This window comes from Amia ocellicauda, chromosome 14 (assembly GCF_036373705.1).
Source record: "Amia ocellicauda isolate fAmiCal2 chromosome 14, fAmiCal2.hap1, whole genome shotgun sequence".
NCBI classification, from domain to species: domain Eukaryota; kingdom Metazoa; phylum Chordata; class Actinopteri; order Amiiformes; family Amiidae; genus Amia; species Amia ocellicauda.
In genome coordinates, this window is record NC_089863.1 from 25326989 (window position 1) to 25340026 (window position 13038).

General features: G+C 40.6%; 1 protein-coding gene across 1 annotated transcript; it reads left to right on the top strand.

Annotated features, from left to right (window-relative positions):
* The first annotated feature begins 6198 nt into the window (after positions 1 to 6198).
* On the top strand, positions 6199 to 12683 carry LOC136767525 (cathepsin K-like). Its single transcript, XM_066721363.1, has 5 exons — positions 6199 to 6450; positions 7615 to 7741; positions 10006 to 10128; positions 11377 to 11526; positions 12396 to 12683. The coding sequence occupies exons 2-5, from the start codon at positions 7616 to 7618 to the stop codon at positions 12666 to 12668; spliced, it is 672 nt and encodes a 223-aa protein (XP_066577460.1). The 5' UTR covers positions 6199 to 6450; position 7615; the 3' UTR covers positions 12669 to 12683.
* The last annotated feature ends 355 nt before the right edge of the window (positions 12684 to 13038 follow it).

A 13038-nucleotide genomic window follows, 5' to 3' on the forward strand; every position in this document is an offset into this window, starting at 1 on the left:
TGCCGCCATAACAGCCCTGACCCGTCGAGGCATGGACTCCACTAGACCTCTGAAGGTGTGCTGTGGTATCTGGCACCAAGACGTTAGCAGCAGATCCTTTAAGTCCTGTAAGTTGCAAGGTGGGGCCTCCATGGATCGGACTTGTTTGTCCAGCACATCCCACAGATGCTCGATTGGATTGAGATCTGGGGAATGTGGAGGCCAAGTCAACACCTTGAACTCGTGATTCATCAGACCAGGCCACCTTCTCCCATTGCTCCGTGGTCCAGTTCTGATGCTCACGTGCCCATTGTAGGCGCTTTCGGGCGTGGACAGGGGTCAGCATGGGCACCCTGACTGGTCTGCGGCTACGCAGCCCCATACGCAACAAACTGCGATGCACTGTGTGTTCTGACACCTTTCTATCAGAACCAGCATTCACTTTTTCAGCAATTTGAGCTACAGTAGCTCGTCTGTTGGATCGGACCACACGGGCCAGCCTTCGCTCCCCACGTGCATCAATGAGCCTTGGTCGCCCATGACCCTGTCGCCAGTTCACCACTTTTCCTTCCTTGGACCACTTTTGATAGGTACTGACCACTGCAGACCGGGAACACCCCACAAGAGCTGCAGTTTTGGAGATGCTCTGACCCAGTCGTCTAGCCATCACAATTTGGCCCTTGTCAAAGTCGCTCAGATCCTTACGCTGCCCATTTTTCCTGCTTCTAACACATCAACGTTGAGGACAAAATGTTCACTTGCTGCCTAATATATCCCACCCACTGATAACGAGATTATCAGTGTTATTCACTTCACCTGTCAGTGGTCATAATGTTATGGCTGATCGGTGTACATATCTGGTATAATACTACGGCTACTACCCTACTTAATTGTACATATTATCACCGATGCACACTACTTCTAACCAAAAATATACTACTTCTACTCAAATTACAAACTATCACTGATATTAACCTGCATACTATAATAAAATAATACATACCATGTAATATATCATGCACAAAATACTGCCACATGCAGACAAAGTATTTTAAATTCTAGATATTATTATTATTATTATTATTATTATTATTATTATTATTATTATTATTATTAATATATAATTTATATTGTACAGCACTCATTACAACAATTTAATATGTTGTACAAAACACATATTGTAAATAATATGCACTATTCAAATATTATTAAAAAAAAACGTTTGAATATTGTAATTGTATGTGATAAGCAACTTGAAAACCTAATAATTGATCCTTTGTGAAAAGTGAGTGTAAAGTGACATTATACAGAATGCTTACGCAAGTCATAATCAAGCCAAAATTGAAACCTCATGACACGGTCATGGGATGCATCATATGACTGGAGCAGAGGCTTCTGGGAGTCTTAGCACTTCCAGTTTTTTTTTGCCTCTGTGGGTGGTGCGTGTAACAGGAAACAGATGAGCGAATGCAGTCTGACTGGTTCTGAGTTTTTGAAGTAGAGCACAGATTTTACCAGCAGTCACATAAGGAAGTCTGCCTGCACATCTGACAATCTTTAGCTCACTACTTCAGATGCTGGGAGAATTACCAGAGTTATAGCTGACAGTAAATAGCTGAAAGCCCCCTGACAGGAGGTTCCCAGTCACCCTCCATTTCTGAAAACACTGAAACTGCCAGGATCGGATAGAAGAGTTTCACTGCGAGATCTTTAACTAACAGCCTGTGCCCAAGTCTTCAGGCCTCTCTGGCAATGAAAGCCTAAAACAAAGAAATATTTGTGCCAAACAAGGATGTAATATGAACATTGTACAGAGGAATAGTATCGCGTTTTAGCTTCCACTTTAAAACAAAACATCTCACTGAACCATTTTTGTTTTGTAATTGTAAACAAGATAAATGCCATTCAGATTAGTCAGGCAAGGAAAGAAAAAGTGGGTCAGTTTTTTTATATTAGAATTGCCTGGTCTTCATTTTCTGAAGGCATCTGGCATCTCCTAATGCATATCTTAAATTTTTAGACCAGTTACTTATACTTCACATTGTTGCTGGTATGTATGCCCTGGCTACATTTACATGGTCCTCCAGATTAGGTGTGTACACGTGTGCAAGCCCCTCACATCTGCAATGAGCTTCAGAGCCCTGTGTGTCACTCATTTGTTTCCCCTCTTTCACTTCTTATGTGTCTGCATGCATAAATGCAAATTTGGAAGCCATTATTGAGAATTCATACTGATACTACAATGTTGGGTGATACTCTTTCAATTCTCGTCAATTCTACATTTTACATTCAAGTTGAAATTAATGTTTCTGGTCAACCACCCTGCAATTTGTACCTCCTGGACCATGCAATTTGTTAATTTTCATTAATAAATTTTTGAACAGTATGTATTTATTGATGTGAGTTGCCTTGGATGACATCATCATCATCATCATCATCATATTATTATTATTATTATTATTATTATTATTATTATTAATAATAATAATAATAATAATAATAATAATGTAAGGAGATGCAAAAACGTCAGTGTAACAGGGAGCGTAAGTGATAAACTGTTAGTCAAAAAGGTTGATGATGGGGCCTAGGTTAGTCACCGTAAGAATTTATCACAGAAATCCCCTGAAGTTGTTCCGTAAATCTTGAAGTTGTCCAATTAGCTCATCAAACTAAAAATGCAACAACAAAAATAAGGAAAAAATGCATGGGAAAGCACACACCTATTGTTTTATTGTATTTACGACATTGCTTGACTTTTTTTTTTTCTCTTCTCTTACTAGCAAATGCTAAATTGCATTCCAAAAGTTGATATTAATAAAGATGGTGATGATTATTACCGTTTATAATAGTTTGTTTCTTTTTCTAAATGATAAGCGTACTTGTGCACCAAACCCCAATGCAACCTGTTATTTTGTTTGCTTTTATAATGCTTTGGTTTCTGTTTGCTGGTGGTAGTTCTCATATCTTTAAACATTGGGCTGTTGACTCACCTTGCCTGCTTTTCCGTGCCAAATTTAAATAATTGCAGCAGCTCACTTGATCTGTTTATTCTGTTTCTGTTCTATGCATGTGACGAGAACTTCTCTATGAAGTTTCTGTTTTTCTGTTGCAGCTTATTTAAGACATATATTTACGATACGATACACGTTTATTTGCCATATATTCATAATGTATGTATAATATCCTAAATTTAAATGTCTTACAAAGGCATTGGCTATTATTTAACCTAAACTGTATAGCTTCTAGTTAATATATTTCTTAGCAGATGCCATTGTCCAGTTACAATAACACACTTTTTTTACATACAAGTACCTGTATAAACACAGAGTTTTATTCTAGGTAAAGCGCTTTGCTCAAGAATAATCCGATTAATCGATTAATCTCACCACTGCTCCACACTGCCACGCATGTCAACCTACACCAGGGGTGGCCAACCCCATTCCTACTGGTCTCTCTAAATCACCAATCACTAGATACCTTGAACACAGGGACACTTTGCATAATTAAGACCCACAATTAGCTCAATTAAGCAGTTAACAACCTGGATAAAACAAAAACCTGCAGGCCCTGTGGCCCTCCAGGACCAGGGTTGGGTGCCCCTGACCTACATCATGTTCACCTCTTTTACATCTTACTTACAGATGACAAGCATCTTATAAATGTTGATTAAATACTAGAAATGTGTATTTTTTTTAAATAGCGCCTTAAAGGGGTTGATGAGTCTTGCCAATAGGCTACATCTCTGTGTCAGAGGAAAGCACTATTTATAAGCAAAACAACAACAAAAACAGATTTTTAAAAAATCCTGAAGGTTCCTCTTACAAGTCCAAGGGAATGATTATCCTATTGATTGCGCCTGCAGCAAATACATTAAAGCAATCTAGCTTTCCTTCTCTAAGAACACAATTACAAATATTTTTCGCGTGGTACGCCAAAACCAAGTTTTAATTTGCATTAAAAAAAGTCAATGCCTTTTAAAGTTTGTTAAAGGTGATTAGAAAAAAAATTAAATGAAACTACCGGTAAGCAAATTGACACTAGGGTTGGTGGCCAAGGTTAATTGAAAGAAAAAGCTCACTTCACAGCATTGGCTAATAAAATCCACCACAGTTAACCGTTTCTGATGACTGAAATGTTTAAAGTGTCAAAATTGAGTTACAGGAATTTCCTCACAGGCCTGTGATCAGACAGCAGCAGCTCCTGTGACAGTACAGCTCTGTGTGTCACTAAGCAGGCCAGTAAAGGGCACTTTTCAACTTGCAAATTGGGTTTGAACGCGGCTTTTCATTTAATAACTGCAAAAAATAGCCTGGGGTGATCTTGTAATGCGACGATGTCCCACAGGGGGGAAACTTTTAATTCCTTTGTCTCAGGCTGGAAAGTCAAGGAACAAGACCATTCTAAGGCCTAAGAATGTCTTCTTATTTCTCTTTACAATAACAGTTTACATATAAACAGTAACATAATATGGTCTTTTACTTAAACTTATGATTTCATATTAAAATGTAATATAAGCGTATTCACAAAATGTAAAATAAAAAGTTAATTAATCTGTACTTCCCGGACTTCGGAGTTTATTTCACATAGACTCAGACAATTTAAAATGGTAAAACTCACATTGATTGAGCAGAGTTTAGAAAGGGGGTGTTTTGACTTTGGACTGATTTCTATAGCCCCACACTTACCTATACGCTTTGCCCAGTGCAGTTCATAAAATACATATCAAGCTGTTCTGGGATCTTTCTCCTCTCACATGTCACTCATACTGGGACCGAAGCGTCATACGGTAGAGTGACATCATCGCTCTAGAGAGGCAACACAGCAGTCACGGGGGTGACTCGGGGGGGTAAATATATATGCCACATCACAGGACAACCGTCATATACATTAAAAGACCTGACACATCCCCCCCAAGACCACAGGAATCTGACTAACAGTGGAAAATGTTCAATTGTGGTGATGCACTTTGAAAAACCTACTTATTTGATTCAGAGGGTTTGTTGGATCGTGGAAGTGGAGGAGGTGGGGACGGTGGCCGGTGAGGGGGTTGTATACTGTAACCCAGGGATTCCCAAACTGGTCCTGTTGGACCCTCTATCCTGTTGGTTTTTGTTCTAACTGAGATCTTAATTGCTTAATTGAATCCGTAATTGAACTAACAATGCGATATAAGGCTCAATTATATAATTAAGAGGTCGGTTGGAACAAAAACCAGCAGGGAAGGGGCTTGTGTCGCAACTTATAAACTGGTCGTAGCAGAGGCCCTGACCGTCCAAGTGTCAGCCTGCTCTACCTCAACACCTCCACCTCAGCACACAAACAGCAACTGAACTTAGTGGAGGCCAGGGTAGCTTGATCGGGAATTAAGCGAAATCCAGAGCTGAAAATATCTGGCACTTCTGTACTGAGAGAGATCACCCCCTTCAGCGATCCATTGAAACTGTGCACCCCTATCAGGTCAAGGTGCCGACCAGTTCAGTCCGACATGGCAATGATTCGCGCTTTCTGATGGTTGAGAGAGGCCTGCACTTTATCAAGAAGGTCAGCTAACCTGTGCTGACTTTAGCCTCACTTAATATTTCAGCACTGGCAAACCAATCAATATATCAATCAATCAATCAGCATTTATTTTGTATAGCACCCTTCACCACAAGTACCCAAGGAGCGCTTCACATGACAAGAAAATGCTCAACCCTCTCTCAGCTTGAGGAGAAGAAACTGCTCTAGGGTAGCTCCATCGTTTGAGGTGTAATGGTGGCCTCTCCTCCGGGAAATATAACCACAACAGCCCTCCTCACAACCACTGTGCATGTCTGACTGTGGTAGACAGAGCCGCTGTGACCCATCTGGCATTCATTCACAGTCAAGGTAACACTGCGCATACCTGACAGTAGTGGCCACCAACTTGCACAAACTGAAACTATTTAACTATTTAACGAAAATTCACAAAAAAGTGTGCCAGTGCCAGATTAAAAGTAGATTACATTCAGATCTACAGTTTATGAGTACGTCGCACGACTGCAGGTGCATAGCCCATGTCGATAGATTTAAGTTAGGAAATGAATCAGATTGTGTATTTCTACAGCAGCAACGCATCTTTCATATGCAGAACAGCGGTGGTTGTATTTGTCTCTGCTTGATGGTAAACTTGTGACGTTATTACGGTTATTAATTAATTAATTAATCACACAGGTCTGACAGGAAATACTCGTTTAAAGTAAGACACGAGGTAGGGATGACTGTACCCCGGTACTAGGGATTGCTGGAGCTGTCTCCTTTGTTTTGCACAGAAAGTAATCGACTCCATCTGGAATACAACTTCCCGAAACTTTTTTTTTTTTTTTTCCCACCCCCTTTGGCTCGGGAATTAAACTTCCTGAAAAGCGAGGCGTATATATAGGGGCTGCTGTGCGACTCAGCAACAACTCAACTGCAGCCGTGAAAAACAGACACCAGACACTTGGATTTCAGGTAGAGTTAAAAACTTGAATTATTCTTATTTGTATTATGATTATGATTATTATGCACAATGATGTTTTATGAGCATCGGGGGCGCTGTTTTCAAACGTTGTTCGAATCATTTCGATGCTATTCGTTTGGAAAAGTAAATCCGTTTATTTTCTTGTATTGCAGACTTGTTTTTTTTATTCTCTTTTCAACGCATATCTATACGTTTTAAACGTTGGACAAAAATGTATCCCCCACCCTCACACACACCCCGACACACACACACACACACACACACACACACACACACAAAAACAGCAAACGTGGCTTGTTTTAAAGTTTTCAGTTCACTTCTGTGCGCTTTGGCTCAAAATCTCTGCAAAAAATAAAATTAAAACTTGCACAAAAACTGAATTTTGGTTTTTAGTATGATGCGCTATTGTTGAAATGTCTTATTAATATACGTGTATACTGTTCTTGAGCTTTTAAATGATTGGGGATTACACCTATGTACAAAAAGTAACATATTCTGTAGATTTGTAATAGACAGATGTCATGGCCCTTGCTGAGACAATTCTCTCACTGCAACCTATGAGCAAAGTCAACATTATTATTGTTTTTGTTGTTTGTTGTTATCTGGAAAAATATTAATTGTTGCCGAAAGTGTAATGTTCAGAAGTCTAACTGACATGTTCACTGTAAAGAAATAATAGATATACGAAGCAGCATAAGACTAACTTAAGAATAGCTGTTACCAGTCTTACAATGCTTTAAACGCTTTCGTTTAAAATACACAAATAAGGAAACGAAACTTTTGCAGAATCACTGGGCCGTGAAGTCTCTGTTTTTAAATTGACGTGTCTGTTGCTTCTGCCGATAATAGTGTTTGTTTATCAGATGCTGATCCTTTTTTTTGTTTTTGTTGTTGCATACCTTTGTACCTCTGCACCTGTGTAATTTTGAACCTGTAATTGTTGATCTGTCATTTTATAGTGTATTATGGCACTCTTGTATTGCTCTTTCATGCTGTAAGTCACTCTGGATAAGAGCGTCTGCTAATAAATAAAGAAACAATTAAATACATAAATAATAGTGGACCGAGTGATTGGTGTACTGTGATTGGCTGACACATTTTCATCCCAAACCCCTCTCCCACCCCGTTTCCTGTTGTCTCCCTGCCTGGTCCAGGATGCTGCTGTGTGGATTCGTGGTGCTGTTTCTGGCCTCTGCCCTGGCCTTCCCCTTCCAGCAGGAATGGCTTGACTCCGAGTGGGAGAACTGGAAGATCACCCACAGGAAGCAGTACAACGGCCTGGTAAGTTGCCCTCCTTTCCCTCTCGTGGTATATAGAGTCACCCGCCACCTCTTGGTCAGCCCAGACTGGACCGGCCCCACCTCTGTAATACCCTCACTATAATATGAAATGATTTGGGAGAAGTTGGTATTGTGACAACTGGAAGTCGCTCTGGGCATCTTCTAATTAATAAGTAAACAAATAATCATACAGGGAAACACCTGTATACAAGACAGAGGCTATCAGAGTCACTCCTGTTCTTGTTTGAGCTGGATGTGCACACTCGTAAACATCTCTGCTCGCTCTCGCTGGTTAATGTTGTGTTTCCTGTCAGCGCCCAACAGAAGGGAAGCATCTGAGACTCACTAAGGGGTGTCAAGGGTTTGGAAGAGAAGTGGGGAGGGGGACAGAGAGACATCCATCCTGTGAGCTTAAGTAGATACTAACCTCTATGTCAGGCTACTAGCGGCTTACTCCTTTTTTAATGCTTGCATCTTACAGGCAGCTTGCGTATTTCAGGAGAGGAAGCAGGAAGTACAGTGCCAGAAATACTGGGGAAACCCCCCACACTATTTTTACTAGTCCAGTCTAGGGGTCATACCTAATCTTTACAGGCCCTCATCAAACATCTCTATCAGACAGAAAGTGGAATTGAAAATCAGAGCGGTCTGGAGCAAATGAAAACCTGACACGAACTTAATCCCGTATTACATCAGTACAGGGTTTTCCGGTGCCGGTTGCGAGTGGGTCAGAGTTTTCACATAGTCCGGGTTAATGTCGGCTTCTCTGTACAAAACAAACCAACTGGTCAGAGCAGTTTTCTTTAAATTCATTAACCTCTGTGATATGGACCCTCCCAATGAAGTCAGACTTGATAATCCCAAAGAAAGAGACACCCTAACTCCCACTGCACTATTTAGTTAAGAAGTTGCAAAGATGACGCCTTTCTCTACCTGGTCAGTGTTATAGGAGGTGCAGACCATGCAGAATCCTACTATAAGCAGCAACTGTAAATTAAAACAAAACAAAAATACCCCCCCTGGTCTGGTCTGTTTTCTTCATTTTCATTTTTTTACTGGAAACGTGACCTTGGTTTGCCTTCCACAGCGAGCTCAAAATGGGAACCGTTCTGAGCAGCATGTAGATAAATTTCCCCTTTTTGTTCACAGGGGCGTTCATGAGATAACTAAATGATGTGCAGAGGTTCGGGAATTAAAACTAGAAAGAGGATGTGTTTGTTTTTGTCGGCTCAGACGTGCTAAGTCCTGCAAACAAAAGTAAAACTGTGTCACTCAGGTTTGTGCCTGGGGCGTTTGCAGTGCGTATTTTTATATGTTTCCTATACGGCCGAAATGCGTGATCCCTATATTTTTCATCTGCCACAAGTGACCCCTTTTTGTATACTTGTGTGATAGGGGGTATAGTCTGTTATCCATATATAGGTTTTTATAGTTTGAGAATATAAGGTGAGGATCATTTCTACAATGAAATCAATATATGGATTACTGACTACATTATATCCCGATGGATTTTAAATTGAAAGAATGTGGGCAATTTTGGCGTATTACATTTTTTATAAATTGTTACATGTTCTGAATGGCTCTCATTTTAACCATCAGAACGTATTTAGATGTGAGACGCAATGGAAATCCATTTCTCAGAACCTCATCTAGATAAGGAAGCGGTTCTCATCAAATTTTAAGGCTTTGGATTCAGACGGTTTCTCTCCTCCATGGCGCCAGTGGCGGAGTAGAATACTGTTTATTTGGAATTGTATTTTAGATATTCAAAATTAAAACCATACAAATTTTAATACTTTTAAAACATTTAAAATCCTTTTCTAAAAAACATTTAAAATCCTGATATAAATAATAATAATAATAATAATAATAATAATAATAATAATAATAATAATTATTATTATTATTATTATTATCTGGTGCATTGAAAATTAATAGTAAATGCATTAGATAAACAAAAACATAACAAAATAATCAAGAAACCAAACAAAACAATCTAATGCATTTCAAAAAAGAAGAACCGTCAATGCACCAGATAAATCATAAACAGAACAAAACCACCACAAAACAAGAACAGCTCAGGACAACAAATTAAAAGTTTAATGCCAGTAGCGGAGTAGAAGCCAGACGATTTGCTCACAGAGAGGAAGGTTGCGTTGGACCCCTGCGTGATTTTGAAAGCCAACTCATATTGATGCACTAATCTGGGCTGTTTCCCCATGGGGGTGTAGTGCGGGAGGTAATCAGGTCTGTCCCCCCCCACAGAGTGAAGAGATCATCCGCCGCTCCATCTGGGAGAAGAACCTGCAGCTGATCGAGGCCCACAACCGGGAGTTCGAGCTGGGCATCCACACCTACGAGCTGGGCATGAACAACCTGGGAGACATGGTAAGTTGACTGCACCCTCACCCCCCACACACAGAGATTCTTTGCCTAGTAAGGGTCTTATGGCACGTCGACAACAAAAATGGTGTGAAACCCTCCCTACACCCTCGCCTCGCCTCCATCATCACCCTTAGCATGTGCTCATCACACACGAACCCATGGCAGATTGCTTCAAATGAAGCGTGGATGTGGGTGGGGGGGTCTCTATAGATCTCTGCAGTGGCATAAATGAATACGATTGAGGCTCTCAGGAATGTGGAAATAATTCCCCCGTTGTGGATCTCACGAGCGTCCGAGGGGGCTGGGTAGGATAAATCCGAGACATCATGAAGTGCCAAGAAACCAGGCCACTCCTATAACACTGGGAGAGCTCGATTTAGACTGGTTGGGTTATGATATAATGGTTCTGGTTTCAGGCTGCCCGACACCAGTGAATTCTCAGCTTTCAGAGTCTATAGGCACAAAACAACTCCATTTTCCCATTTCAGTGTTCGATTTAAGGGTATTGCACAAAGTTTTGAAAACACTGAAGTCAATATAATAGTTCTGGGGGGAAAAAAATATTTTAATGTGTTATTCAATACTCACAGGAGATTGCTTTGCGCCACCAGTATCCTCAGGAAGGTACATTTTTAATCTTTTTAAACCTTTGCTGTTCCATTTACTCCATCATAATCTATTTTGGGCCATGGGACACTTTTGCTTATCTCCAAATACCAGTAACACATCATTATTCATATTACCCAAACATTATTTTCTTTTTCCAACGCAGGTAAATGTTTTTTTTACGGGGGCATTTACGTCTTATGCCACCATTACCCTAAAACCACTTACCTCATCAGGAAATGTTGGTTGTATTTAATCAAGGTTGTTGACCCAACTTCATTTGAAAATTAAATGTAAGTAAAATATGAGTTATGATTGGGGTCCAGTGAGGCAACTGCAAGTTCATTGCGATTTCTGAGATCATTTCTAAATCTAAATTGGGAATGCTTATATATGCATTTTAATACATAAAATGTGTTGTGTTTTTTGATGTGTCTATTTGTTTTATCTGTTTGAGATGTCCTGACTTCAAATGCCCTATATATATATATAAAAAGATTAATATTAGTATTATTAAGTTCCTAATGAAGTGATATGAGCTCAGCAGAACCTGAACAGTGAACTCCAGCCTAATCATACTGTGACCTTGGCTTCTCCATCGCCTGCTCTTACACCCTATTTCCCCCCCACTCTCCCCTTGCCCAGACCACAGAGGAGGTGGCAGAGAAGTTGACCGGACTACAGGTGCCCCCCTTCAGGGACACCAACAACACTTTCATCCCCGACGGCGACCTGCAGTTACCCAAGAGCATCGACTACCGCAAGCTGGGCTACGTCACGCCTGTGAAAAACCAGGTACCAATTCACTGCACCTATTGTATAAGCTAGGGAGTGAGAAAAACACAAAAAAATGATCTGATATAGCACTCAGACTCACAATCTTGGTCAATCTGCCAGGTTTTGAAGCCAACGCCTAGTTCAGTTGTGTTATCGAGAGCGTCGAGGGAGTTTAAAACTGAATTTCCTGTACTGTAGCTCCCCAGGACCCAGGATGTGGAGAAGGATGAATTTAAAGCAACGCAAGCACGAAAACATTAGGTCCTGAGGAGACTTGCGGGAGTCAGAAGCTTAATCTGCTTTACAATAGAGCTGTACTGCCCTCTAGGGTGACTTTAGTGCCATGAACACCCATCATTGGGAGAGTGCACTCATATCATAAGCATGTTACATGCAAGTTCCCCTTTTAGGATCTCATCAAAGAACCCGCAGCTTTTTTTTCCAGGCAGAACACTTCTCACTGACAGGAAACCACCCCTGATGCACAATTTTATTTGAATACATTTTACATGCACAAAAGAAATGCGCAGTATGATTTTCATTATTATTGTTGTTGTTTTTAAGTTTGAGTCATTTGAAAAATACACCGTTCTCTTAACTGGAATTTTCTTTCTGTACAGGATTCTACCAATTCAAAAACAATTGACCCAGACTACAATGAATAATTCCTGCATCTTTATTTATTTTTACTTGAAGTGCATTTGTTTAGAATCTTTAAAAAGAAAAAGAAAAGGGAGGTGGATGAGTACGATCAAAACTGGAAAGGGGGGAGTTTCTGCACCGTAGAGAGAGCAGTCATGGGGAAAGACTGAAAGGCGTACGGCATTAACGCTGTGTGTTTGCGTGTGCGTGTGCGTGTGCGTGTGTGTGTGTGTGTGGCATCACAGGGCTCTTGCGGTTCGTGCTGGGCGTTCAGTTCGGTGGGGGCGCTGGAGGGCCAGCTGAAGAAGACCACGGGCACGCTGCGCTCGCTCAGCCCCCAGAACCTGGTGGACTGTGTGACAGACAACGACGGCTGCGGCGGCGGCTACATGACCAATGCCTTCAAATACGTCAGCAACAACCGCGGCATTGACTCTGAGGAGTCCTACCCGTACGTGGGACAGGTGGGTACTTCCATGAACGCCAACCATCAAATTCTGTGCAAGTTGAAAAATTGAAATATTGCTGAAAGACTTTAAAATGGCGTTTTCTTAATTTGTTCCTGGATGTTTTTGCTGTTTTCACTCTATATGAGTTGTTTATTGTGTTGTTGTGTTTTACTTTATTGATAGAGCTTTGGAACACTTTTTGGCTTGTAAGGGCTCTATAAAAAATAACATTACCTCCCCCCCAGGCTGCATGCATGTTATTACATTCATGCACTTTCTAAACATGCACTTACCTACCTCAGCATGTTGCTGTACTTATTCTTGCACTTTACAATTGTCTCCAAAAATTATGACAACATTTTTGCTTCCCCTTGAATGACTGTACCTTTACCCTATTCGGTGCAGGTACTTTCAGATCTATGTCAATAGGGACCTAAAC

What these genes read in the sequence shown, in the direction of transcription:
- LOC136767525 (XM_066721363.1), top strand. Translation starts at nt 7,616, where the DNA reads ATGCTGCTGTGTGGATTCGTGGTGCTGTTTCTGGCCTCTGCCCTGGCC. An exon ending in GGAAGCAGTACAACGGCCTG is followed by an intron (nt 7,742 to 10,005) that starts GTAAGTTGCCCT and finishes CCCCCCCCACAG; the next exon opens with AGTGAAGAGATCATCCGCCG. An exon ending in TGAACAACCTGGGAGACATG is followed by an intron (nt 10,129 to 11,376) that starts GTAAGTTGACTG and finishes CCCCTTGCCCAG; the next exon opens with ACCACAGAGGAGGTGGCAGA.